The sequence below is a fragment of the Anopheles arabiensis genome, chromosome 2, assembly GCF_016920715.1.
Source record: "Anopheles arabiensis isolate DONGOLA chromosome 2, AaraD3, whole genome shotgun sequence".
NCBI classification, from domain to species: Eukaryota; Metazoa; Arthropoda; class Insecta; order Diptera; family Culicidae; genus Anopheles; species Anopheles arabiensis.
The window spans coordinates 90494803-90520885 of NC_053517.1; the positions used below are offsets into that span (position 1 = coordinate 90494803).

The 26083-nt window shown below is 41.4% G+C and overlaps 1 protein-coding gene across 1 annotated transcript in view; it reads right to left on the reverse strand.

Annotated features, from left to right (window-relative positions):
* The window catches only part of LOC120894563, a 95231-nt gene extending 91897 nt beyond the window's left edge, over positions 1-3334 (reverse strand). The window contains exon 1 of the mRNA XM_040297223.1: positions 2071-3334. Within this exon, the coding sequence (XP_040153157.1) occupies positions 2071-2148 (78 nt within the window). The 5' untranslated portion in view covers positions 2149-3334. The remainder of the gene's footprint in view (positions 1-2070) is intronic.
* Positions 3335-26083: the final 22749 nt, after the last annotated feature.

Below are 26083 nucleotides of genomic sequence, written 5' to 3' on the forward strand. Positions count from 1 at the left end.
AACTAAGCCCAAAAGGCAGGACCTTCCTGCTTAACAAAAGTGTCCTGACCCGGAGCGGTGTGTACATACACAGGACGCAAAAATTGTTTGCGTTTCACATCACCGACACGAACAAGGATCGAGCTCGTCCGGGACTCTGCTCTGCTCTGCGCTGTGCCCCATAAATCATCGTCTTAAGTCTTCTGCCCGGGTTATTGGTGGAAGGTTCATTAATCTCGATTAACGCGACACGCACGATCGAACCACGATCGACCCGCCGGTAGCTTCTTCCGGCTGGCGGTGACGTCGAAAAATCCGTCCCCGTTTATCCAGCTCCGGACATCCGTGCGTTCCGTTACGAAAACGGGGATGATTCGAGCCCCGAAAGACGGATTATAATCCGAGCGTCTTTGTCTGGTCGAACGAATGCTGCCGGCGTTTTTTTTTTTATTTGTTGGAGTTGCTCTCACTTCCAGCCACCCCGTGGCTAGCTTGGCTTGGCCCTTTGCAAGATCATCGGTGCAAACACAAAGTTCACTCCACACGCAGCCACATCGCTTGCAATGCGGGAATAAAACTGGATTAAAACATTCCCAAACGTTCTTGGCCGACTTACGGATTACTTCCCTATTTTTATGTATCTCTGCAGCTCAAGCTGACCTGCCAACCGTGCTGAGATCTTCAGTTGGCCTAGGGAGTCCACTGGGATTAGGGAAAGACGGAAGCATTAATTCGATTTATGACAATTAATCGATTGTTAGCTAATGAGGAAGATTTCTTCCCCAGTGGTGATGCAAACCGAGGCACCGCCACAAGGGTAAGCTTGCAATCAAGTTTCAATTTTCGTAGAACTAGTGTCAGACTACACTCGTTGAATCATCAACCCTGACAATGCCATTCTGGAAACGTTCGTTTCGTTGTTTTGTCTCGTATGTATAGTTTATCGCACTCCATACTAAGGCCAGCATACGAAGGTCAGTCATAGGAGGACGCTTCCGACAGACGAGACGCATCCGATGAATAATGCCCTCGAAAGCATTGGCGCGCGCGCGGGTTCGCCGATAGCAAGGGTCCCCGCCAAAACGACGTCTGGTGCCAACCACTATCACTACACACTACACTCACTGCCGGGGTCACATACATATCCTTAGCATAGCGCTTCCGAACGTGAATCCGATAGCGGGTAGGAGAAAGTTGCGCTTGATAACGGGCAGCATTGGTCCGTTGTAGGCGCCGGGCACTGGGGGTGAGTGCGAGTGAGGACGGGTCTCAAATGGTCTTTGCGGTAGTTCTCAAGAGCGGAAGTGCTAATCTGATCTGGACGGGCTGGTTTGAGTTTGGTTCGGGGTTTTGTTTTGTTTTTTTCTTCTTTATCACAACTCAAACCTCTGCAGATTAAGCCGAATTGGCATGGGATCATGCTTGGAGGTTCCCGAAAGTTTGTTGTTGAAGCGATGACTGAATTTTTGCTTTGGGTGATAAACGTTCAATTCTCCAAAAAACAAGAGCCAAAAAAACGTCATCTGCTGTCATGACGAAGCGATAACAAACAAAGGCGATCTTGGATGTGTCTATTTAGGTTCACATTCCAGAAGTCAAAGTTTCAATCCAGCTCCAAGTGTCATGTTTTCCTACTGACTTCCCTAATCCTCCGTACAGCACCAAATATCCCATTGTTTTACCGTACCACTTATGCATAAAATTGCAGCTTATCCCACCGCCGACACTTGACACACACACACAGAGGAAAAGATCACGGCCGAAGTCCAGGATTAACAAGATTAAAAGATAAGCAACTAAGGATCTTGCATTTTGCTCACCGACCCAAGCTTAGAAGCTGCTAAAAGTCAAGTACTCCGAAGCCTCATTACCATCCGAACATAAGGTCACCTACCCAAAATGGGATGATCTTTCGATGTTAGCTTTTCTGTCCCATTCAATTGAGCTAATGTTTGTGTGCACTCTTGGAAAGACCTTGTACAGGTACACCGGTGAGATGGAAGAATGAAAAAAAGGATCACCTCGTCCTTGAGCCTCCCAGCCGGTTCCGGTTTTAGGTGTCTTCCCCTAATTAACCACGCCGCAACTCACCTGTTCTCCAGTGCTGGCGGCGACCCAAGCTTCAGCGAAGGTTTCCATTGCACTCTGAAAATCCATGCTAAACAACATGCACCACGCCGTTTGCTGAGCCTTGACGGTGTTGCCGTGTTCTGCTGCCACTGATCACACTCACACTGCACTGACCCTCGATCGTAGAGTCGGGGCTTAGTCAATGTTTTCCAGGCTGCTGCTTTCTTGCCTCAACCACCAATGTCATCACACAGATTAGAAACTACCGATACTGACCGCTGATCTTAACAACTCCACAATGCACTGTTTCCACTCACGGACTCCACTCACACTGTTTATTCACACTGCACACACCGTGCCCTGTATCCCGCTTGGCAGGCACTGGTTTAAAATTCTCGAAAACTTCCCCAAAATTCATCACACCTGGGCACAGGTGGTCCGTAACATTGTCGATGGTGGAAAACTTATCGCCTGGCACACGCTGACTCAAAACCTCCCACGACCGACTTCGGTTGCGCGTTGCGTTCGACTCGACGGCTAAGGATTAAATGCTAACCGAGGCGACTGTGCCGAACCGATGAAGAGGTGAGCTTCCCGATTCCTTGCTCGTGTCCGGGAGGGTGAGGGGGTAGGGGGACCTTTCGATAGAACGACTGGGGAAGGATATGGAGAGCCTGTTGAGGGGGAGACTTTCACATAATCGGGCCACCCCGTTCCGGAAGCTACCGATTTGCGCGCCTTTCCGACAATCGGATCAGCTTCTTTCCGTATCGTGTCGGGAACCCTTATATCGGTTCGATTTCCCACTCACACACTCACTCACTCGCTCTCACTGTACCGGTAGGGGGTGGAATGCAATCGTCACCCCCCGGTGCACCTTTCGCTCTAGGGATGATCAAAATGGAAGTTAGTTTTACGATCGCAAGATCTTGGATCACACTATCAAAATTGACACTTTGTTCGAGCACGGTGATCCTCCAGCGGTAGCACTTTGTAACAGCACTTGTATCAAAAATCTTCGTCCATTTTCCTTATCTTATTATTGCTTGATTGATCGTGATTGCTCATGCACCGCTTTTACCCGCTCAACTGTATGCTTCTCGTACATTCACGCACAAAACTAGCAAATCACTATTATTTCGATCACAATTTCAAAAAACCGACCCTACGGATTCGTGAACGTTCACATTCAAATTTTATGCACGCATCGTGCGTGCTTGCACCGTTGACCGAGTCGTGCGACGACAGAATACACGGAGCAGAATCGCGCAACGACCCACTCTGGTCCGGGAAAAACAAGGGACTAAAAAAAAGTACGCTCAACCCGCACGGTGTTGCCGGATCCGGAAGATTTCACGCATGCAGGGCTCGCTAGAACGTGCTGGAGTGAGTGAGTCGGCCCGCTGTGTCGGCATAGTGTGTGCCCGTTCTTGCGCAGGCCCGGCAAGCGAGGGAACACGATGCAGCAAAACCGAACTGGCTTCGTTGGATTAAAAACAGTGCTGGACAGTTGTTGATGCTGCTCACAAAACTATGATTAAACGTGAGATTGTTAAACTTCTTTGTAAGAAGTATACCAAAAACGCGCCTCAAAATAGCACAATAATTTGTCTTATTTGTTATTCAAAAAAAATAAATCACTATAAAAAAGTAGTAGAAGCCGATAAAATGTCTTTCCTAATGAAAATAGACTAAAATGTCGCAATTCAAAACAAAGCATTGATACTAAACTGATGAAGTTCATTGAGATAAAACACTTAAATAAATTTTGGCGATTAAATTTGGTGGTAATAAATGGAATTCATTTGATAGCTATATTTTCTTCAAGGTAATTTTCTTCCGTTTGTCACTGTATTTACGGAATGTAATCTCACGAAGCCGGTTTAGTGAGTTCGCATATCTTCGTGGCTGTCTACAATTTGACATGTCGTCAGGAGCGAGACAGACGGTGCAGTAGACAAGGACAAATGTTGGCACGCTTTACCGAGAATTCACGACAAAAATTTGAATGCCGCTTCGGATGCAGATCTCCAATCGCAAGGATAATCGGTGCCATTTGTTATTGTAAAATTGTTAACAATACAGGCGCCATGTTGGTGATAAAAATGTGTAATAGCTAGCACAACTGGTTTTTGAAAAATTACGTTTGTTTGGTCGAATATAGAACATAATGCAATGATTCAATAGATTTTACTCGATTCTATTGAATTTGGCAAAATGATATGAAGTGTTATTTTATTATCTTTTTCACTCTATTTGAACGTGAGCTGTCATTGTAAAAAGATCAGTTTTAGTATCTAATATACCAATTTATGTATACGATTCTTACCTGCTGTAAACTCCTTTCTTGCTTCATCTCATTACTCCCTTTTGCCCGTTAATTCGTTCTTAATAATACGGCATATTTGCACATTTCTACTGCACATCGCTGGCACATGCATTTCTTGGCGGAACTCACGCACACAGCGATATTGTTTTGACGCATGTGCTCAGCGAAAAAGTGGGCGTGTTTAACGCGCTATGCCAGTGTGCGTGAGTGAACTTGGTGCATTCATGCATACGTTTCGTTATCCACTGCAGGGGTCGTCGGCAACTGTTATAAGCACAGGACTTGTTAGAGAAAAATACAATTATAAGCATGAAATATGGACATTATATCCCTCTTTATAAATATTATGATGTTTAATCTGCTTTCAGAACTAGTTATTGTTATTTATATGGAAAGTAATCTAAAAATATTGACTTTGAAGGCATTCTTTAGCGAGTGTACTGGAGTACTTTCTTGGTTCAACTTATCAGGACTTTCCTTTCTGTTTACACACTTTTTTTTTATTTTTTCTTTCCTGAGAAGGTCTCGCGAATGCGCTCTCCCTCTCAGCTACGTTCACGGAAGAGAGATTTTGGACTCAGCAGCATCCCAGCAGCATGCCCCATGTAATGCAACGTGGATAATACGCTGCGTTCTTCCGGTGGAACCGCTCAGACTTGGCGCTATCCCGATTGTCTCACTCTGCCAGCTCCCCAATTGGTTGACTTCGTTCGCTTTCTTGGCTAAGCTGTTATTCGCAATATCTTCGGAGGATCTGGCAGTAGTGGGTGTCCTTGGTTTGATAAACCGCCTTTTTTTTATCTCGCATTCAAAGTTGAGCCCTTCGGCAGAACATAGAATTCCTGGTTCCTATGTTTCGTTTCTTTATAAAGGTTTGACATGTATTTTGCTTGCTCGGGTGATCCAAGCAAGTACATATTTTTAATGTGCTTTTTTGTCGATGTTTGTAGTGGCTGCTATGCTATTAATGCGTTCTGTGCTTGTATATTTTTTTGGTAAAAATACAAACTACATGGTTAACTTTTACATGAATGTTAATTTGTTATGAACAGTTCATGGAATAATATTTACAGTGATTGATATTCTTTTATCCTGGAGTAAATAACTAATACCATTGTTATTTTACATCTGCTAAATCCAAACAATATTTATAAAGATATTAACGAATGTTATGTGGTACTACAATTGTTTTTTTTTTTAATTTGTTTTAATAATGAAAACTGAATCAATGCATCTAATTATGAAAATATTAACATCAAATTATTGTTTATATGAGGGTCTCTCACAATCAGATAATCAAGTTGAAGAACTTTAACGCTATTTTTTGGGTTTCTTATTACCATGTAATTAAAAAAACCCATGCACCAAATAGTTGCGTTATCGTTGCTCCAGCGAAAAATTACCACACTTTCTACGAAGAAATTCAATGCACGACCAAAACTACTTACAAGCACCTGCCCGATGCTGTGTCATACCATGCCATAGGCACAAACCGCTTTGCAAAAAGGATAAAGGTCTTTTCAACCACAGCACCTACACCGTCTTTACTACCTTCCGAACTCCTGGGCGGTATGAGAAACCATCCTCACGCTCCGGCTCCTGCAAGCAACGCCGTTCTCAGTGGCCTCGGTGGTACGGTTGCGATCTAATTCAGAGCAGGATAAAATTTAATTATTTACAATCAAAGTTTTATATCAGCGCATATAATGACATTGTAAATTTTCATTTCTTCTTTAATGTGCCAGACGGTTGCCGCTCGGTTGAGGTTCTTCAGTGCCACTGCAACTGAGCCATGTGACCTACGCCCAGGGATCTCATCTAATGAATCGAGAAAAACGGTGGCACGAGTAACGGGTAGCTTGTTAAAAGCAAGCACGATCGGAAGATACAACTTTTCCAGAGCACAGGCGGAAACTATACAGCTGAGAATTAGATATTTAGTTCAGCGCTTTTATGGATGGTATAAAATGTATCAACCTGGAAGTAACTGAAGCTTCGCAAGGGATTGTGAGGAAAGTAAAAGCTTGAAATAGTCCTATTTAAACATGAAGAATGAATATTGAGTTTTTGTGTGTTTTGAATAAGGTTTGCTTAACAATTTTGAACTGAACATGATATATCCCAAAATCTTAAGTCAACACCAGTCTCTAAATCGTGAGAAGGTAATAATTAGGATATTTGTTCGAGTAATACAAACTCAACAGCCAAATGAAATAAAATGAAGAGCATAGTATCCCGAAAACTCAAAATCAAAATCTCACGAAGAAATTCTCCAAATAAATTACTAACGTACAGCTAATATCGCTTTTTTATATCAAAGATTTTCTTTGAATGTAACGTTGTTTAAAATAAACAACTTAAAAAAACTCATAGCTATGCATACTCTATGCGCTAACTGTCCAACAAACTAAAATAAAAAGTAGATCTTAGTCATTCGGTAGCCCATAGGCCATTGTATACGATATCTTTCCCTTTTGCTAAGACCACATCATTAAACTGTCCAAAAATGGAAGCAAATACACCTTCAACTAAAAACACACTTTATGGGTGGGAATAACTCCCATCCATTCAAAAACCGACCATCCATTGATACCGACACGTGGTCCAAATAGAAGGCAAAAACTGCGTGAAAGCCGTTGATAATGGTTGGTACAAACAGCTTCATCTACACGAAAAGTCGTACCACGCTGAAAGACAGGTGCTCCCGCTGTCTTCTGGTAGAAATAGGCAGAAAACATTACGAACAAAATAAGCTTCGCCTGCGCTAGGTGCAAGTTTTAAAGGATCTTTACGGGTGGGAAAATTGTTGCAAGAAACTCGCCCATGCCGTCTAGTGCGTGAATGTTTCCGATAAACTTTTCCTTCGGAGGAGTTACAAATTCCCGACCATTCAGTGGTGGGAGAGATGTAGCGAGCGTAATTCTCACCAACGCGTGATATATGGACGGTATTTGTCTCAATTAAAATTACACCGAAAATGATCACTGTGGTGATGATGCTGATGCTACTGAGCTTGATGATAGCCGGCCGGGACGACAGGATCGTCCGAACGATAGCCTTATTTCTCCCGGCCTTACGTTCACTGTTAGCGTACCGTTGGTCGTGCAGGTGGCGCGGGAATGGTTTTAAGTAGCATGTAGTAGTGGCAGTAGTTAAGAAAATTGTTACAAAGTATGTTCTGCTAGAGCTGGTCTCTTACCATCCGACGAGGGATTTCTTTTGTGCAGCGTAAAGTTTTGCCATACCTCTATGTGCTTCGAGAACGTCTTGCAAATGTCTCGATACAGAAAAGCAATCCGGACTAATTGGCACCGAAGATCCATTAAAAATAGTTGCCACTTGCCCGTGCAAAGCAGATGCGACAGGGGTGTTTGGGGCAGCACTGCACGGAAACTTCAAACGCTCCAAACGCTTTCTTAATGGGGAAAGTTTAGACAGAATGGCAATGTGCTATTAAAAATTTTCAAGATCTATAAGTTTAAAGATTTGACCGGGGGATGGTTCTGCAAGCTGTCAATTAAAATTTGCTCCGATGGTTTTGTCAATGTATTTATGAAACAATCAAAAGCGTATGAGGAGAAATAGAATTGGAAAACCTGAACGGAGTAGTGTCGAATATTTTAAGTCATATTTACTTTGATTATAAACAAAATACATCTACTAGGTTACTCGAGTTATGCTTTTTACTGTAGAAATAAGATAAAAGCTTAACTTCAAATAGCTGTTGTTCAATATAAAGCACAAGACCAAATAAAGACCTTCATGTACTAAATATCTTAAGAGTTCTTAAATTCCAGTTTGAAGGAACCTAGCATAATTTATGAAAGGGTGACTGGCTCAGCACATAAATAAATCATCTCGCTTTAATATCTGCCTGCTAGATACAACTGAAGTTTTTGTTTGAAACTTTTCGATCCTGATAAAGCGTCGATTCCCTGCAGCAGGAATTCCATCGATTGCGGGATTCTTTCCAACTACACCAAAACCAACCTAATCAATAGCACCATCCGAAGGTGCTGCAACCGTCACAGCCATCCGTACCATTTTTCCAAATGAGCAATCACATCATAAAGCATAAGGCCATGTCACGTCATCGAAATCCCCAAACGTACCCGCAACGTAGTGAAGGTGATGCCCATACCATAGCCGTTTCCTTTGACGATGAAAAATCCTTCGCTGGAAAGGGGTTCCGGTCTTTCAAATAATTTCCCATTAACCTGTGTGGAAAAGAAGGGGACCGTGCTCGGCCAGTGTAGAAACGGTCTGAAACGGCCCTTTCATGAGTGGTGGCAAAAAGGGCCTTGGTGGAGAGTGATTTAGCAAGCACTGTAAAGACGGTAGGAACGATTGGACAATTCTTTTCCACTGCTCTCGGACGAGGAGGAAGATGTAATATAGATAGAGTCTCTGACAACCTTTGCGAAGATGCAATGATGGGTGAAGCTGGGAATGGAAAGTAGGCATTTAACAGCTATTACAAGAAGTTGTCATCGATAAGAAGCAGCCCGGGGCGTCTCTTTATCATTGGACAGTAGGAAGCGCTGCGCAAGGTAAGCTGTTCTTGGGCAGCTTGTTCATCTAGAAAAAATAACAACGAGTTTTTTTGTGTTTGTATAATCTTCTGAAATACGGTCCCAATCCCCAGCCACCAACGTCATCGGTCTGATTGATCGTGTGGGGTTGTCTATTGCCGTTCCATGGGGCGATGGATCAACACCGGCCGATGAGTTTGGATGGTTTTACCTTCGATATGTGGACTATCAGTTCAGCAAATATTTGTCCGCTCCGCGGCAGACAAATATTTCAGCATAGTGTTACGTGCTGTATATTGCTTCATCGAACCAATCGATCGATCGTCTGAGTTGATCGGAATGAATGTGGAGTTGTGGCTTCTAATCTAATCTGCATTAAAAATGAAACCCCTTTTTCTTCACATACACTCAGGCGGATACGGGTGAGGGTATGTAAATCGATGGTTTAATTAGCAACGGGTTCAATTGTATCGAGGCCAGGTAGTTAAGTCATGGAATCACCCAATCACCGCCACTGTGGGGCTTACTGTCAAGATTGGGGAGCCGAGTCACACGCTGTGTGCTATCTGCTTATCTGGACCATTGGTTACCTCGCGTCGTATGTTAATTCAATCAGCACCTTCAGGCTACAATCGGGCTGAAGCTGCCCCATTACAAATTAGAGTGACGATGAGCTCCTCATCCAATAATCGTTATCAGTCGGGTGGAGGGCGTCTTATCGGGTACCTCATCCCCGGAGGGTTTTGTATCGTTGTGTGTGTGTGTGTGTGTGTGTGTATGTGTGTGTTTGTGTCACTGTGTGTGCACTGTAACAACAAATAGCGTCGTGCGGATTTTTCGTGGTATCACGAGCAAGCTATCGAGCTGCAATTGCCATGAGCTGTCCGCATGAGCTTCAGGTGGGTTGGTTACGTATTGCCCTGGGGGAGGCCGGCGTGCAAGTGATTGATGTGCGCTTAATCAAGGCTCAGTCCATTGAAAACTTAATCACATTAACGGGTGGTCCAATTGATTTGGTGGTTTGCGTGTGTTGGCTAGGGGCAGGAGTTTGAATGATCTATTGGTCAGTAAAGGTGTGTTGTTGTGATGAGGATGCGCTGAATGCTCTTACAGCGAAAAAATGGGTACATGAGAAACGAATTTAAAGACAATATTAAAGAGTGCAATATTAAAAATGATCGAGGAATGATGTTTGAGCTACTACAATCTTTTACGCCGGTTGCACGATGACTTCATTATCAAACAAAGTTTTAACTCAGCTCTTTCATACTCTTTCGGACTCTGTATAGGCCGGCATGTCCGTGAATGTCGTTATGCCAAATAAAAGATGAAGAGGAATAATTTCTCGTTGATCACTAAGTCTATTAATTATAATATAGAGGGTCGGTATCATGGTACAGTCGTCAACTTGTATACGTCTTCAAATGAAGGAATATTGATCCACATAATCAATGCTCCACAATCATAATTAGGGCCGGTCTGGTGGTACAGTCGTCAACTCGGATGACGTAAAAACATGCTCGTCATGGGTTCAAGACCTGAATGGACCGTGCCCTCCATGCATAGGACTGACTATCCTAATATGGGTAATCAATAAGTCACTGAACGCCAAGTCCACTAGTTGAACAGAATTAGGACTTAACAGACAACGGTTGTGAGCATAAGTAGAAACAAAATGATACAGTAAAATAAAAGGTTTCAGCAGAAGATGAAACAAGCTTTATTTGAGTTTACGAACTAGTTTCTTGTGCCAGTCTCAATTCAAAATGATTAGCTAAAATGCTGAATTAAACTTTGACCGAATTAACCGTAAGTTAGCGAATACTTTAAATTTTTTTCCTAATCCAGAGTAAAAAAATGCCGAAAATGTTCAGTTGTTGTTACGATTCGCAATACGCTGTTGATTTCAGTGACACTGAAAATGCATTCACATGCTGCAACTTTGGGACTTTATTTAGAGTAGCCCAGTATTTGTTTTAGGGCCAACTGAAATATCATGCATGTGTAGGATAAGCGGACTTTTTCTTCCTTATATGCGCAAATTATTAGTAACAAAATGTCTGGATTGGACAATACAATAGTTGTTGTTGAGCTCAGGTCCGACTGCGTCATTGGAAATAACGCTGGACAAGTTTAAATTTTGTGATAATGCACATTTTGTGCTGCATTAAGATGTTATCTAAAGTACAACGGTCTGCCGTTTTTATGATAAAAATAATATGTTAGGAATTCCCATGGTGGTTTGATGCCATTCCAAGCCGCTACTAAGCATCCGCGTGTTTCCCCCTGTATAATCGTTGGCCGAAACGAAACGTCACCGTGCAACCAGACATATCGAGAAAATTTCACGCCGTGAAGCGAGAAAAAAATGCCAAAATCAGCTGTCATCCTGTAGCTTTCCTGTGGCGTTGACATTCGCCCACTCATGGCGTGAAAATACTCGCTGTAAAACTGATTGTTTTTAGATGGAATTCTCATCGAATATCATCGAATTTTGCTTAACGCTTCACGGCGAGACGCTATTTCTCGGAATGTCTGGTTGCACGGTCACGTGCTCGGCTTGTGTGCCGTTTTTTAAAACCATCGCTTACCAAATGATCAAACACATACCCTTCTCGGTGGTAACCACGATGTATGCAAACAAGTGGGGCAATCGGAATAGGCAATTCCCGTACCGATAACAGCCTTTTGCGACGATGGATCATGGATTGTTGACAAAGCCGCAATGGATAAGCGTGTTGGATATATACACACTTCTTTGTATGGATGTCGAAGCTCAGCTAAGATCTTATTCATCGTCTTGTGTGCAAACATTAATGCCGTTTCAACTTTCAACACAATTGCCGATTATCGTCCAAACTGTTGAAGTAAGTTAAATGAAAAACGAAAAGAAAACAACAACAACAACATAACAACATACATGCAACTTACGCTGGTATGGTATACCAATTTTGAAAAGTGGCACTGTATGTCCCGATATCGGGTGACCTGGCACCGCGATGAGTCCTGATAAGCTGGGCAGTGTCTTGTGCGTCTATCTTGATGCTCGGGTGTCGGGCGGTTTGACACCTTTCCGTCGCCTTTCGGGACGCCTATTCCTAAGCACATCCGAGCGGAGTATTGGAGCGTAAGTGAGTTGTTAGCTGTTATCATCCATCGGGACGCAGGCTTTGAAATGTGACGCGTAGTAGCGGTGGGGCAATAGAGAGCGAGAGAGCGAAAGAGTGTACACCAAAGACGGAAAGTGTCTTGTCGAACCTCTACCACTGCCACGTTCCATCCGGGTAGAATCGCGGCACCTCCAAGAGCCTCAATCCAATAACGGGGTGTGGTCGATTTTTCAATAAGTTTAATTGTCAATCCATGTTCCCAACCCAATGGTATATCCGTATGGGACGGGGACGGTGCGGACGGTCGCGCATCTTTATCATCATCGTGTGCTAAACGACATATTAACAACGAACACGTACCAGCCGAATAAGGGCTGAAGCGCCTTCAAGTCAACATTAGACCGAAACTTAATTTTTGTACGGTCGTCCATCGGACGACCATCGTCTTCGCAATTGCGTAGCACCTAAGGGGTAGAATGTGCGTGAATGACACCTTCAGAAAGTACCGAAAACTAAACAAATCGATTGTCAAACAGACAGATTCGAACGGGACCAGGGGGATCGCACGTTTCGTAACACCGTTTTGTGTCGGATTTGTAGCTGGCCACTTCGCGTGAAAGCAATCTGCGTTCTTATCAAAGCAATCGAAACCCCAATTGATTGGAGGTAAAGTAAATCACGGCGGATCTTCTTATCTGCTCGGGAGACACATTTGGTGTGGCATAAGCTTACGTCTACAACGATGGATATTGCCTCACTAAGACGGACATTGTTTGGTTTTCCATTCGCTTCTAGCTAACCGTGTTACAAACGGATGTTTGCTTTGAATAGTTTTGAATAAAGAAACTAACTGAAAACCACACGTATACACGTCAGTATTGATTGATTGAAGTATGCTGTTGAGAAAATGTTTCATTGTATTGTTTTTTTAGAGCTGATATCGTATAGTGTTGCATCGCACTCACCAATTTTTGACAAAGCAGAATAATCTGTTCCAATCAAGGCGTGCATGTCAAACTAATGTATGTAAATTATATAAACAGATTATGTATGTTTTGTACATTGTTAGTGCTTTAAATTGATTTACAAGAGATCGCCTATTACGGTATGAATATCCTTTGTTTAAGTTACAAGTAAACCATGAACTGATAAGCGAAGTTGACGTTCTGAAAGGAAATTGCTAGCCTCAACCATCGTAATTTGTACAAATGAATAATGACTGATGCCTGATATTCATATGTTTTTATGAGTCTGAAGCTGGTGTAGAAATTAATTCGTATTTTATAGAACTACTCGACTATGACTTATTGACAGACCGCAAGACAGTCTTCTTCTACTTTTTTGGCACAACAACCGTCGTCGGTCAAAACCTGGCTTGTCCCAATAGTGGGATTGGCTTTCAGTGGCTTATTACCCATCTTAGGATAGTCAGCCCTACGTATGGGAGCACGGTGTATTTAGGGCTTGAACCTATGACGGGAATGGTATTAAGTCGTACGAGTTGACGACTGTACCACGAAACCGGCGCAAGATAGTCACTTCTACGTATTGTAAGCGCTCGACCTGCCTCGAGATCTAAGATTATGACGGGTGTATGTTGCTAAGTATTACGACATGATGACACGCAATCTATAGTGTTTGAATGGATTTCGTATTTTGAAAGAGTAGCTCGATCTATACGTGGATTCAAACCATGAATGTCATATGATTCAATCGTGTATTTCCTAGCTTTTTAGCAATTTGGTAATATAATTATAATGAAAAATAGCTTAACATAAGGTACAATGAAAGGTATATCAGTTGATGGAACGATGTTTTTTTCTTATAGTTTTTTTTTATTTAATATTTTCATAATGGTTTAAATTTACGTTTTTGCAGGTGTAATAGTGTGCAAATAATCAAAATTCAAATAATGTTAGCATGATAATTATACAGTTCAAGTGAAAGACAGAGAATGTTGTATTTTATTTTAATCTTATCTGCATTACATTTCATGATCAAGGTCTTGTTCAAGACAAACAAAAAAACGTTAAGTTTAATAAAATGTTCATTTGAATAAAATATTTGATCATACATGATCAAAATGTAGAATCTGCATGTTAGATTTTTGATAGGTTTGACTATGATAAACGAAAATTGAACAAACTATGTTTGATCATTCTTACAGTGTCATCCATTAATAAAGATCCAATAACAGGATCCATTTACTGTTTAAGTCTATCAAAATATTGAGCTCTTTCCAACACGAGTGGACATTAAGAAAGAATGACATCGTTGGTAACAGCTTCTTTCCGACTTTTTAGAAAAGGCCACAGCCCACTGGAATTAATCATAAAAAAAGGTTAAAATCGAATCACACAAAGCTACTGTAAAAGACGTTCTTACATTTCACCATCAAGAAAAATGAGACACACATACACACACAGCAAAAAGGAAAGAAAGATTGAGAGTGACATAAAAATGGTTGCGTTTTTAGGAAATGCCCCATCAAAGAGCTTTACCGTGAAAGATTACAAAGAATAAAAGTGTGCTTAGAGTGGAACCCGATTTAGGGTGGAGTCTCTGCACGAACCGTGCTGCGAAATGAGGCAGTGCAGTGTGCGAAATGTGGAAAACTCGGAGAAAAATTACTTCCATTTTCCTACTATGTAGGGGTGTTTGTAGTGTGTGAGTGTTTTTTCTTTCTTGTCCCACTGGAAGCTGTACAAGAGCAGAGCGGGCGGGAGAAAAAAATCCCACAAAGCTGCCAATGAAGGATAGAGCAAAAACCCAAGCCAAAGGACCTTGTCGCACAAAGTCGCCAGCAATCGCTTTCGGTAAAAGCGGCCATTCTGTTTTATTTCCCGCGCTCGTCCCGTTTCCATCAGCCCGTAAGCCATGCTGCAGCATTTATGTTTTAGCGAGCAGCATAAGAATAAAAGCAAAAAAAGAAATATTCGAAAGAATATCACGCAAGCTTTTTGATAAAGTACTTTGTTGGAGCAAGTAAAAGCATCCCCTGAAAGCGAAAATGAGACAGAAACAGAAAGAAAGGAAAAGAAAGGGCTTTCGCTTGCAACGAAAAAACGACTGCATTTGAAGCTGCCCGTCGAGCTGCCTGTTTTTTTCGTTCGTTCGCTTCTCCAATGAGTTGGAAGGATAGAAAAGGGGTTTTTTTTTCGTTGTTTCTTCATAAAGCCATCCTTATGTTTAACGTTGTTCCTCCTTTTCGGTGTGAGGAGGTTTACGAGTGTACATAATGAGCGAGCAGCTCGATCGGGGACGTTTATAAGCACACGCGAAGGAGAAAGAATGATCCACACCCGGATCGTGTAGATGAGAAATTGAAGCGAAAAGAGAAAAGGCACGCCACAGAATAGATAATGGAAGTACGAAACTCGGGCTGGAAAAGCATAAGCCCCTTTGGATGGAGCTGTAAGACGTGGAAAATAAAAACGGAACACAGTTCATTTTTTTTTCTTTCACTCTCTGTCTCCACGCTGCTCCTGTAGATTCATCGCTACCGTTGACGGGCTGGAACATAGAGGACCCGGTAGTACATAAGAGACAAACTCAGTGCTGAGCTGCCTCGAACGCTATCATCTCTTGCTAGCCCGTTTATCTGCTTGCATATCTCCTTGTCTTCGGGTTGCGCTGCTAAGGCATGCCTGTTCCTTCGCCCGGTCCCGGGGAGCATGCGCGGATTTGGTCTGGGGAAATGACCGAAAAATACCAACACACGGAATGGAACGTGGGCACGTGGCACATAGCAGCATTTGCCGTATTCGAGTCGAGTGCCACCCACACACACACACCCTTACGCTCACCCTTAACCCCTCTACGCCTCCCCCCCTCCCCTTCTCCATTTGGAGATAGAGGCGCGAAGAAAAGGCGCTGGAGCGTTTTTAGGCACCGCCCTGAATTCTGGTGCAAAACCCGATTGGAATTTGCTTTTGGGTTAGATTTTCCCGATCCCGAAGCTCGCCCCAATCTGCCAGGATAAATCGTTGCTCGACCCGACCCAGCCAAATACTACGCCGTTTGCTGTTCGAACTTCGATCTTGGTTGGAGGGTTGCAACAGCCAATGAACTGGCACAAACGGTGAAACGGTCTTGCAGGATCGCGCGCACCGAAACCATCAGCCCTCAAATCAGGCTGTTTGCCATTAAAGTAGGACCCATTCAACGACGTTTGGTAACGTCAGTATTATTGATTTTCCGAGCTGATGGACAAATGGACGGTGTGATGCTGATGTTGTGTCCTCTGAATTGCGTCCGCAATATCGATTTACCTCCGGCACGGAGGGCAAACGGTTTCCTTTGCGTTTGTGACATCCCGATACACAAGTTGAAGGACAACCAGCGTTCGCACATTGGTACGAATTGGGTTCAGCGGTGACCCGAAATAGACCCCCTGCCCCCGTGCTGCATCCTTGGAATCGGGACCGTTGATATGCCTCCCGCACTGTAAAGTCAACAAACGTATAGGGACAAGACAAGAATGATGTTTGTATTGAAGTCGTTGGCATGCAGAGCCGTGTGCCCGCTCATCGGCGGGTGCCCTGGAGCTGGGCATATTTTTAGCTCAAGTTGCGCTGAAGAGGTTGCTTCAGGTTTGTGGCGTCGATGGCTTTGCAAAGACGTCAGTAAACTTTATATGAGATATTATGTCGCAAATGTTGTTTAAATTGGTGTAGAATAATCGGTAGGTGAGAAATGGAACCCTGAGAAAATGACGACTTGTGTGTATTTCTGTAATTAATGTTCTAGAGAAATTTGCTAAAATATAACAAAATTTGTCGAATTGGATGATCGGTTAATGTTTTGATTATGCAGTATGTGGTTGTTGTATTATGTTACTATGTTGTGTATAATATCAATAATGCATTTTATTCGCAATGATAAATTCAAAGTAATTAGCATATATCCTCAGGGCCTTGGATAATGAAACCTCAGCTCATTTTAATTTTGGTAGATACATTTTGTAATAGAAAACAAAATGGGTTTCTTAGACGTTGAACCTTGAATGGCGAATAATATTTTTTCTTATTTCAATTTTAACGATACACGTATCTTTTCAAAATAAAATCACTCTTAAAAAATTATCAAATTACAAGAAATAACGTATTACTTCTACTATACTTTGTTGATAAAGGCGATGTATTTTTATTTTTTTGGTGACTACTTTAAATCAAAAACCTTACATATGGTATGCTAACTTTGCTTAGGTGCTATCTTTGAGGCTTCTTGAACAGTTCTTTAAACTGTGTTCTGAAGTACCGCCTATAAAAATCATCAAACATTTGCAAAATTGTTTTTTTAGGAACTGATGTTCTATACTTATTAATACGCACATGAAATACCAACGCAGGTTTTTGTCTTATGACTAATAATCCAGGTAATTCAATTTCAGTACCATATTGGTAAACATTAGTAAGTTACCTGGTCATTTCGCTAAGGAAAAGAGATTTTCTGACTTTCATTGAACTTCATAGATCTCATGCCTTTTTCGATACTTTTAAGATATTGGCCTGATTTTTTTGCAGGAGTGCATTTAAAGTATGTCCTCAGCGACATATGGAGATATTGTGCCGATAACTAATCTAAGTAACTGTTCAGGAATTCTCAATGTCAGAAAATACATGCAAGTTTGAGGTGTCTAACATTAGTATCCTTAGTAGGAAGGTCAGTCCCGAGCATCAAAATTTAGATAGTTTGAAAAAGCTTGATTGTCGTTTGGATTCAAGCAGATGAAATAAAAAAAAACTTATTTGTGTGATTATGCATGAGTTTCATCATCAAAAAGACGTTCTTAGTACGCTACGCCTTTCATCTGATCGTTTAGTGGAAGGTTAGCTGAGAAGTAATTCTTAAGGATCGTTCCCGACCGACGATAGGTTCCAACACGAGTTCAATCTACTTACGCAGCGGAGATATCTACTTCGCAGTCCGTTGTACTGATAAAAGACGATGTTGATAGAGCTTCACACAGAAAATAGACACTCCGTGCCGCCTGGCAAAAGGTAGGAATTCAACCCCGATAGTGATCTGCTACTTTTATCTAGCTGTTGTTTTCCTTTTGCCATGGTTTGTTTTTCCTCTTTAAGTGGTTTACTAAGCAAGGTACGATTTTAACGGAACTGCTACAGTAGTTAGACGGGGCTGGAAAGGGGTAATAGAAGTTAGTAACTGGTTCTGTAGATCGAATAAGAGGGGAGAAAAAAACTAAAAAACAAAACACAAGTGACAATCTCAGCAGGGCGAACACAGGGGTGAAAAATGAATGAACGGAGCAAGGGTTTGGGGCAGCGTGTTAACATTATCACTTGACGAGAAATCACAAACGGCGGCTTTTTGGGGACGGCAAAGTGTTTTTGACGAGGCGCATCGCCAGGCCGTATCTGCGTCACGATGGCGCACTGCTTATCGTGTTAAGTGATCCATTTACTAGTTTCAACTCGATTCCGTTTGCGGTGTGTTTTCCATGTACTTATGAAAGGTATGTTTGTTTTTTGAAACATCCGAGAGCTATTGCAACTATTGATGACTCGGTGGGGGATTTTCGCAAGCATTTCATTATTTTAGCAATCGTTTGACGCGTGTTTATCTAAAGTTGTTTTTTGGTATCTAAATATCTTTCTACTACAGCTGGCTTCATATTTGTGCTCAAAACCAATTGAGCAAGACACTAAAACCTACTCAAAAACAATCGTCTTTGATCCCAGACAATCGATAAGACTAACGAGGCCATCTGCCTCACCTTCTGCTTGCTGTCTCACTAGCTTCTCACCCAAAAAACAGAGGATTGCGATAAGGTGTTTGGCTAAATTAAAACGAAAATCAAATCACCAACACTTATCATCCCTTGTAAATCTTATCTTGTCACCATGCTGCTCGATGCTCGTAGCTAAAACGCCCATTCCACTGGAGAGTCGAACATGTTTTAGAAATTAATCAAAATTTTCCACTACACAACCGCAAACTTAAAACGCACCACGGGCTGTGTATCGTATTATTGTTATTGGCTTTTTTCTTTGACCCTCCTCATGCCGTACTCTTTTTCCAGCAGGTTGTTAGCAAAAGTGCAGCAGAAACCTTGGTTCCGGTTTGTCATGTACTAAGCGGGTCGAAGGGGTGGAGTGTAGAGAGTCGGAGGGAAGATAATGAAAAGCGTAAAGCGGCACGCTTTTATCCTTTTTGATGGACATAACCCCTCCTCTCTCCCTACCCAACCGTTTTCCGGCGCTGGATCGACGAGCTGTTGTGTGTTGCGGTTTGCTTGAGAGGGCGCACTCTTTTGGCGGGCCGGTTCCTGTTCAATGGTCGAGATAGAGTGATTAAATACAATCGAACACTTGATAGAGGTTGATAGAAGTGCTTCGATGGGGGAGGAGACACAATTCCGACAGAGACGATTGCCCTGCCTGACGCAACTTCTGAAGAAGCACTGTATCGTAAATGGAATCGCTTTATTAGACACAGGTAACGGTTGGGTGTGTGATTGGAATCGATGGTTGTGTTGTGGTAATAAAGATTTCGAGGAAATATATTTCAGAGGATGAGAAAGTAATGTTATGTTACATCTGAAGTGGCCAAGGACATCACATATACAACTATGTTTATATACATGGTTGTAAGTCATTTGTACGATTTGGTGAGATATCAGAAATGCCCGGATGGTAGAATAAGATTGATCAAGTGAAACATAAAATTGTGAGTGATTATCATTATGTTTTGCATAAATCCATATTCAAGCACAAGACAATGAAACAACTAGTTTAAGCCTTAATTATTAAAATAATAAAGTAGAGTATAGTATATCCAATAATTCACATTTGTTTGGACTCGCAGAGACCCGAAATCGAGCGTTTAAACATACCGACAAATAGTATCCTGCCATGAAGCCAAAATTATTGAATGGCGATGGTAATCTATGAGAATAAAAACATTAAATCTCGCTTAATTTCACACGATTTCTTTTTTAATCCATTTCCTGAGGTTAAGTATTACTATCCTTTGGCTAATGAACTGTCATTTCTGAGCAATTCAGCTTTGCACAGTATTGCTTCTTCTACTTATGAATTAATCAAAGATCTATTATCGTTTGAAGTCTATCTAATCTATACATTAAATACGAGAATCTAAAATAATAGGATAATCCTTTCAGGACATAACTTCAGGACATAGCTCATTTAAAAACTGCTTCCTTATGGTGATGTTGTTGATACCTTTTCATGCGTTTGGTTATTTTGATAGTCATTTTTGTTGGTTCCTTTACTCACTTTTTTTCAGATGTCACAATTCATACATCAGCACTGTATTTTGTTCAAAGGTACTGTATTTTGTGCAAATGATCCGAATATTCCAATGAAATTAGTTAATAGCGCTATATGTTATTTATTTGGTCAGTAATTTGTATCTTTTGGTTAGGAACATTGTAAAAATGTATTTGTTAATAATCATAAATGTTAATATCTATGCTCAAATAAACTCTATATTCTTAAAAATCAAAATATCTAAAGTACCTGAAGCGTTTCATGTAATTTTTAATTTTTCTATTTTCCATCTATGTTTAAGATGTATTTTGCTTATTGCACTAAACTTTTCCATAAGATAAAACTTAAAAAAAGTTTTTAGTGCAGCTGCAAAACTCCTTTCCTGCTATTCTGCTGCAGATCTCATAAGAGTCCCTTTGACTGCAAGGAATAAAAGCGACACCCAATTAGCTGATCAATATTGGTTCATTGTAATTCTCATAAACGGGTTTGCTTCCATCAACGATCGGTCAGAAAACTCTTGCCAGTAAGCGACCCTAAAGGTAACGCCCCAAAACGTAGCTTGTTTGTTCCGTTTCAAATTACTTTTAAACTTTAAAAGCCGTTTCGTGAACCTATTCATATGCCGAGCAGCCAAAGGAAGAAGCGCACAACCAACAGCCAACGGAAAGAATGCACTTCACGCGGGAAGTGTCCGCTGGGAGCCCGTATGAAGTTGGGCTACCGTGCGTCATTAGCTTCCACAAACAAACAGACACTCGCGCTGGTATCTGTATTTGTACAGATTGACTCCCCGGAAGGCTTGTGGGATCAGGCCCAGCCTCATGCGAGTGCGAGTGTCAAAAATGCATCCAGCGTGGATCGGACATCCAGAAAACGATCCTAAATCCGTAAACGAAGCGATGAGCGTTTTTGTGTTTACGCTGCCTGCCGGACGGAGGACGGTGTTTGTTTTGGTTTCCCGGACCGGAGTGCTACCGGCACGTCGAGTGGACGTCGGTGGGATTTACCTTGCACTTCGACGCAAGGATGTGTTTTGACCTGGAGGTGGTCCGGAGGTTGAGTTTGACTTTCAATAAGGGTGATTAAAGCTAAGGTAGGAGATTTTTTGTGCGTTGCTCTTGGTGAGGAAACTCCAATTTGTAAGGGCTCAAGACGATCCGTGGTGATGGGTAAACTTGATCCCCCGTTAGTCGATTTCATGCATCGTTTCGGTTGCTCAGCACGGTAGCCCTTTTTTGGTAGTCTGGACAGTTGGACAAATATTTAGAGGCACTTCAGGCTGTTCAATTGACGAGTGTGTAATTAAGGCGTTGGATTTCCGTTTTCTATATTCCATCAGAGATCAGAGAATTGCGAGCAGCAGTTAGGAGAGATGATTGTGAAGGACGATGAGTTTTGCTGAAATATTAATTAAAATTTCAACAGCGTTATTTTAATTCCTTTGATATTGCCTACAGTAAAATATTTACGTAAATCAATGTACGAAATGTTAGTTCTATAAGAGGTCCATTTGAAACCAAAATTAAATACATTGTTGGTATCTCAACCCGAACACACTTACCCACCATGCTAAAAAGATTCACTCGGTCTTTAAACGTGGTTTTCCCTCTTATTCCAAAACCCTTGTCCACTTAAAATGTCTTTCGCTTTTCCTTCCCATGCACGGGTCAGTTTAAGCAAATCGGCTTACAAGAATGAACCTAGCAGACCTTACCGTGCTGTCTTTATCCGATCATCGGATGGCCAATTGCTTTCCGCCCTGTCCAGTTTGTATGACGATAGACAAAATTGCAACCGTTACAGAAACGAAGAAAAGTGGAACTAATATCCCAACAGGGCTGAAGAGCAGAACAAGAAAAAAAAAGAATAAAAAAAGGTAGCATGAACCATTGCATGAACCGTGATGGTGGTACCGTCTATTTTCTTCTACAGGCATGATCCCCCGCGCATATGAACCAGTACAAGTGGATACTGAGCCGAAAGAAGCCGGCTGCTGGACACTGCCCCCCCTTTGCTTGTATACCCATTATTTGTCCGTATTTTTGGAAACAATCTTATTTGCCCACCGGTCGTGTCCGCTGGGCAGCGGGGCTAAGAAGCGATGTCACATTTCGTCGACCAAGATAGGAAGCCACGTGGTAAGTGAGTTTGGTATTTATTTTTTATCTTTCGATTTATTTTCTATTAGCAAACGATAAATAACCGGGTCGTCGAGTTGATCTGAGCTGAGCTGATTGTCCGTCGAGCCAGAGGGAAGCATTGAAGCCAGCCAGAGGACACAGCCCAGCGTCTTAAGCACTGGAAGCTGCTCCGAACATGTCTTTCGTAAAAAAAAGAAAACAACAATCCTACATGTAGCAGGCAACAAAAAGCGAACCGCGAGCAGAAAACGGACATCATCCTCGAGGAATTGAAGCAGTGTCTTCAGTCTCTGGCTACGTTCTCATGGAAAAATCGCCAAGGAAAATGGCAATGAATACGATATAAGAGGCTAAGGAGCATCCTGGCAGCAAATAACTCACCGGATATATGACAGATGACTTTATGATGTATAATTTATAGCTATATTATGCTTGTTATCGGGCTTAGCGTTGTGGATGTGGTGTGTTGCTGGGTTTTTTTTGTTGTGCGCCCTACCTTCCACTTCCCTTTCGCGGTGCGGTGGGAAATGGGGTGAACCGAGGGAAAAACAGGAAAAAGGCCACCATGCCAAGCTGGTGGAAAATAGGCAGCACGGTGGTACTTGGTGTGGTTGACAAATTGGAAACAAGGGGACTTTACGTGTTATGCGGATAGGCGTCGTTTTTTTTTATTCTTAGTAACTGGGCGCATAAAAGACAAACATTATGATAGGATTTGAGGAAGATGTTATGTCCAAGCTTATCATTAGTCGTGGTACAGATTGGCTGAATGGAGAAAAATGGGAATGGAAAAATTTCGATAAGCAATAATTAAAGCATGCTTAATTTCTATGTGAACTAAGAATTCATATTATGTCATAGAAACATGTAGTTTTCAGCAAAATGTTAAGTGTTTTTTTATGCTTTTAATCGGGGTGTGCAAACAAGTTAACACATTGAGATGTGTTCTTTTTTGTCAATGTCCACAATATGAAAAATATTCTGAGTCAGTGCAACGCTGTTAAAAGTTTCATAGAAAAGCTATGAATCTAGATGACTTCTAGTTTATGTGTTTAATAAGAAACAAATCAAATATTAGGTTTTGTGAACGAAAATGTATTGAAGGGTGCAAATGATTAATGAACCCCAGATAGCTGTAATTTACGTTGAATTGTAAAGAGCAAAACTTAAAAAAAAAACAACTCATCATAAAAATCTATCGTCCAAGATGAGCTAAGACCATACTTTACTTTGCAATGATAGTTAGCAAAAGCAAATACCATGATGAAGTGTCGCTATTTACGAAACAAAACCTAATTTAAGAAGCATTAAAAATAAATTCTAAAATAAATGGGCGAATAAACACTCCGACCAGCAAAACGGGTAAGAAAATGGACCGCTTCAGCCTTGGAAGGGATAGGATAAAGTTGGAAAGCTTTGGGTTTTAAAACAACAATGCACTTGTGCACAGTCCCGTGCTGTACTGAGACTGAAACAATGAAAACCATCAGGAATGTTTAGTGGGAGGAATTAAAAGAAAAAATAGCAGACGCAGAAATAAATTGTTTCCTTGAAACCGCCGCACGCAACGTTCGTCCATCAGTCAACTGGCGAGGTCAAACCTTGAACAAAAAAAAAGGAAGCCTCCAAAACGAAAAAGGGTTTACACTTTATTGCAGCGGAAAACTCATGCCATGACGTCGCTACCTCGCTTGTCTTTCTTTTCCAGCGAAGGTTTTTATTTTGTGCTGGAGGTTAGAAGTGGTATAAAGCGGGTCATACTTTTTTTCATTTGCTTCAATGCAAAACTCATCCACAAGAACGAAACGGACTGGGTGGTTTTGTGCGAGCAGAATCCTTATTTAGCATGAAAGCACTGAAAGAGCGATTGTTTTGGGTGTTGCCAGTGTACCCAAACAAAGCAAGTAAAAGGGGAAAAGGAATTAAAACCTTACACTCACTTTGCTCCCGATGCTGAATGGTTGGATTAGATATCATATTTATTTTAATGAGTTTAGCAAAGCGTTTCGTTATTTTTTTCTTCGCTTTCTCCTGCGGTTTGGGGTTTGTAATTTTTGTTTTTGTTTCAGTGAGAGATTGCACCAAAAGGTTGAAACGAAGTATACAAGATGAGTTATGAGCCGCTGATGTTTGAATTACCTGTTTATATTGTGGTATTCTGGGCGAGGTTAATAGAATAAAGGATTTATCTTGTATGTTATAGTTTTGGAAGCTAAGATCATTTGAAACAGCGCTCCAAGAACATTTTTCTGTTTAAAATTTTACTTGAACTTAAATATTAAAATAGGTATTGGGCAGCTCGGCTAATTATTTACTTTAAGGGCTCTCTTAAGTTATCTAGTCTTTCTATATCGCTATCTAGAAATAAATGTATATTGCAGACAACACACATGATATAGAAAAAGTATACTTAAACAGAGAAAAACAAATAAAAATAATCAATGCAATTTTAGCTCTAAAATTGTCAACAGAACAAAGAAAGAATAAAAAAGAAAAAAATGGAACATAAAAAGAACGCTTTTCACGCTCATTATAGGTACGGTAAGGCACCGGGTGAAAGAGGGGACTGTACCATCGATACGGTGCGCTGTAAAAATTAAGAAAATGTGATATTTATTCATTAACTTCCCACGTTCGGTGTCATCGGTGAGGCTTCCGTAATATTCTTTTTAAGGGTTTATTGTGTTTTTTTTCTTAAAACTTTTTTTCACCTCAGTTTTCTCTGTTCAGCCGGCCTACGAGTTTTTCGAACGCTTTTTTCATACAACTAAAACCGCTACGGTTTCCACCTCACGCCAGCACGGTCAATTTCGGCCCATCTGCTTCGCCACTCGAAATGGTGATTTCACCTCTCAACCGAATTCTGCTCCAGCGGAAATTAATGTCCTCTTAAACTGTTCAAACTAGAGCAATCCTGCGAGCGGAAGAGGAAAAGAAGAGCTCGGTTTGTTTAACGTTCGGTTGTGGACAGATTTTTCCTTTTTTTTTAATACGAATCCTGCTCTCTTTTTAAAAAAGAACATCTTTGCCGTATCAAACACGTACAACGGTGGGGCGGAAAGGGGAATAAAATAACATTATCCCATCTTTTGATACACAGCCCCGCGACGCCACGCACGGCCGATAAGAGCACGAACGGGAAAAGGATATTTTTTAATGAATAAGATCAGAAATTTTTAATTGAACTCCTGAGATTGGGCCGGTTTTGCCCTGTTTTTTTTTTTTTTGTTTCGTGGCTCTCTCCGTCCCTTTATTAACTGGCGGTTGGTGACATACGTAAAACGATCGAAGAGGGTAGGTAAGGTGGGCGAATCTTAATTTTTCTTTTCATGCTCACTTAAGCCCGGATTAATCCATTGCCCGCTGTAGGCTCGTGCCATGGTAGGAGGTTTGGTTTGTTCTTGACGATTTTTTTCATTATTTAGAGCCATTTTTCTGGCCTCTTTTCGTTTCAAGCGTGGTAGTCATTAGAGGCAAGATGGTCTTTGATATTTGGTCACGTTCTCAATCAAAAAATATACGACACAGTCACTAATCAGGCTTCTAGGTTCTAGGATTAGGCAATCTAGCGATGAAACAGATGCTTCTGTCCATAAAAAGTCGCTCAAAATCGTATATTTACCGTTGAATTATACAAAACTATATGTTTGTATATGTTGTTCAT